Source organism: Atta colombica, unplaced genomic scaffold (assembly GCF_001594045.1).
Source record: "Atta colombica isolate Treedump-2 unplaced genomic scaffold, Acol1.0 scaffold277, whole genome shotgun sequence".
NCBI classification, from domain to species: Eukaryota; Metazoa; Arthropoda; class Insecta; order Hymenoptera; family Formicidae; genus Atta; species Atta colombica.
Window position 1 is genome coordinate 1605793 of NW_017259378.1, and position 3496 is coordinate 1609288.

Genomic DNA, 3496 nt, shown 5'->3' on the forward strand with positions numbered 1-3496 from the left:
ACTGAAATATAAATATACAAAATGTGAAACATACATGTGAAATATAAATAAACGATAATTTATTTTTCTTATATATAAAATCAAATTGTTAGATAACATTATAAAACACTTTACATTCTTTTATTTTCCAATATCTATGCCTTATTAATATAATATTCTATGATTATAGAGTTAAAATTTGCATTTAAGTAATGAATATTTGTCTATATACAATCAGTCCATTCAACCACCAAGAATAATATTATAAATAGAAAAACGTAAAAGCAAACTTTCTCGCACTAACAAGCTTAAAGAAATCTTCCATTCTTGCTACTCAATTATAAAGAGAAACATCGTGTTAAAACTTTAGATGTTTAAAATGGTCATCAACTTCCCGACATGACGTCACGAAAGAAATGCGCTATTTGTACGGAAGGGGAAAGTGCAAGGTGTTAAGATCTGCCTCTGGCGATAATTCGCACGAGTCATTCTAGCCCTGATGAGACGCAGTCCTACATAGCCATAGTTCCACGTAATAAAAGAGTTTCTCTGCATGCTTTCTAACCACGCGTTATGCTCGCTATTGTAAACGCGTTTCGTCGACGAAGTGGTCGTTCGCCCAGTACTTATGTTCTTACATTCGTCTACTAATACGATGACAAACTCGATTGTACGTTAACATCAAAGTTCTTATGTTTCATGGCATGTTCTTGCATCATTTTGTCGAGAATTAAAATGTTAGTGGAACATCTCGCACAAATTCTCCTGTTAGAACAATATTTATAAAATATATTATTTTTTTAAAGAATATTGTGTGTATAATATCTTCCCGTCAATAACATCAAAAAATCATCTATGAATCCTATTTTGTGTAATGTGTACTTTCAATTTTACGAATTTCACTTTGATCGAAGTTACATGTATGACTCAATAATTATTTTTTAATTCTGTATTATTATTTTCTTACAAAACGTAATATTTTTTCCTCAAAAACTTAAAACTTTAAATTGATTTTTAATCATTAAGTTTAAATTTAAACTTAAAAATCTATATTATTACAAATATATATAAAATAGAAGAAAGAATAGAAAATAATATAATAAAAAATGTGGATATAGTTACAACCTTATTATAACTTATGTAATATTTTTATACTTTCCCATTATTATGTCACATGTAATTTGCTATTGCATTATTAAGAGAAAATTAGATAATATAAATATCAACTGCGCAGATTGATCAATAAATTTATTAAAAACTATTTAATTACTAAATAAATTATTGCAATTTTTAATTAGATTATAGAATTGTATTATTTAATCAAATTTATATTTTATTTATATTTCTATAATTAAAAATTATTATAAAATTTTACGAAAGTCATATATATCTAAGACAAAATTTTCTCGCAAGATGAAATCCTCCTTGTCAAGGCAATAAAATCTTCGTAATGATTCCGAGAAGCTGGGTATGTAAGACATTTTGAACGCAGGAAACGTTATTTCCGCAGATACGATAAATCGAAATATCTTCTGGGAAATTTCGTTTCCACGATTCTTGAGAAAATTAAAGGAAACTCAGTTGTGCACAAAAGTGACGCGCTACATTGCTCAACATCCCTTATCTCTAATCCCTTTCCCTCATTGACTTTCTTTCTATTTTTCTTGCAGATGCATCTGTCGGCGAAATCGGTGGACGATGATCTTGAATTGCCATGGGACGAAACGTATTGAGGATCTTGCTGCTCCTCTGCTGCATGCTGCAACCGCATGTCGGACAATGTGAGTCTTCCTGCATCAAACCATTCTTCCTTTTTGTTGTGTTCCCATAAGACTCTTCTAAGAAAAATCTTTTGAAAAATCTTTCAAGGGAATTTTATTAAATTTTAATCTTTTTCATCAAATGCAATATAGTTTTCGAGATAAAAATATTTTATTATTAAAAATTTGTTAAATTGCTAGCCAATTAATTCGTGATATTACTGCGATAGTTTAGTAGAGTTAGTGTTTTCAAGACCAAAAAGTCATTTCTGGGGACTATATACGTAATATATAAATTCACACAAGAATCACACAAACATTTAAGATCCAGTTAGATCGTTTAAGATTTTGATTTCTATAATTTGTGTTATTACACATCTGTGGTATATCCTATATAATATTATGGTATATCCTACATAATATTATATTATTTTAATATTATATTATTTTATTATTAAATAGATAAAATACAATTTTAAACAAATAAAATTAAAAAGTAATTGTAGTTCGTTATCCTTCTTTTTCTATACCTTTTCCTTAAAGAATGTCAATGCAGTAATTGAATAAATGAATGAATTGGCATAAAAAATCGAGACATGTTTACAACTTATAAATTTTTTTTAAGTATGCAACTATCTAAAACAGATTTTGCATTATATCACCTATTTCATTTTTCCCTTTACTTAATTTTTATATTTACTTTTTCAAATTGCAAATTGCATAAAAAACGCAATTTATATCTAATAAATCGACTTATAAGACTTGTATTAATCTTTGCGGATATTTTCGCGCACCATCGAACGTGCACTCCCTTTTGCTAGCGAGAAGTCCTCATCTATGCTAGAAAAGGAGTTTACGAAAGGCCAGCGCCGTAACGCTGCGCCGACGATACGCCATGAATTCGCGACCGGAACTCCGCTCCAGGGAAGCGCGCATATCTACCCTCTCGCATACGCGTTAAACAGCCCACGTGTATTCGTCTACGCATCCGATTCGCGTCCTTCCAGCGTCCGAATTCCCGCCGATCAACTGGTAAGAACGAGTAGATGACGCGATGTCCATTTAAGTCTTTGTTGAATTACTCAAAGTGTAATTTTTTAATAAAATTACCTTCCATTAATTGCAACGTATCTCATTACCGTAATAATGACATGAAAGTGTCCAATTAAATCCATAATATAACATTAACCTGTAGCTACGTACAAAATCGTTATTTTGAAAACCATTATAAAATCAATTCTTCCTGATTTTATTTTATTTTATTTTATTTGTTATTTGCTTATTATTGAGACAAAAAGAATAACGATAAGCTCTTTGAACTAAAATGTTAAATTGTAATAAGTATATTTTTACTAAAACGACTATTTTGCTTATCAAGTGATTATGCGTAATTATAGCATTCAATACGCATAAAGCAAACTTGGAAATGTCCGACAGTGGCTATGGCAGTCAAACGAGGCGCAAAAGCGGCTATCATGATTTATGCCAGTATTAGAACAGCTAAAGCACTGTTGTTAGATAAACGGTCTCACCGCCCCTTCTATGCACTTTATGCATAGAAATATAATCATCATAATTTATCCACCTATTATACATAAGAAAATAATATACACATTCATGATAATAATCTAACTCCGTTAGATGTCACATATATGTTTAGCAAATCTTATATTCTCTATCTTATTTATTATAACTTTTCTCTTTTATTTTATTAATTTATTAACTTTTTTCTAAAAATATATCAATATAATATATAA

The 3496-nt window shown here is 29.5% G+C and overlaps 1 protein-coding gene across 1 annotated transcript in view; it reads left to right on the forward strand.

The window, feature by feature from the left end:
- Positions 1–1693: 1693 nt before the first annotated feature.
- Positions 1694–3496, forward strand: part of LOC108689823 (protocadherin Fat 4-like) — a 10331-nt gene continuing 8528 nt past the window's right edge. Inside the window, exon 1 of the mRNA XM_018196764.1 lies at positions 1694–1760. Coding sequence (XP_018052253.1) covers positions 1694–1760 — 67 coding nt within the window. The remainder of the gene's footprint in view (positions 1761–3496) is intronic.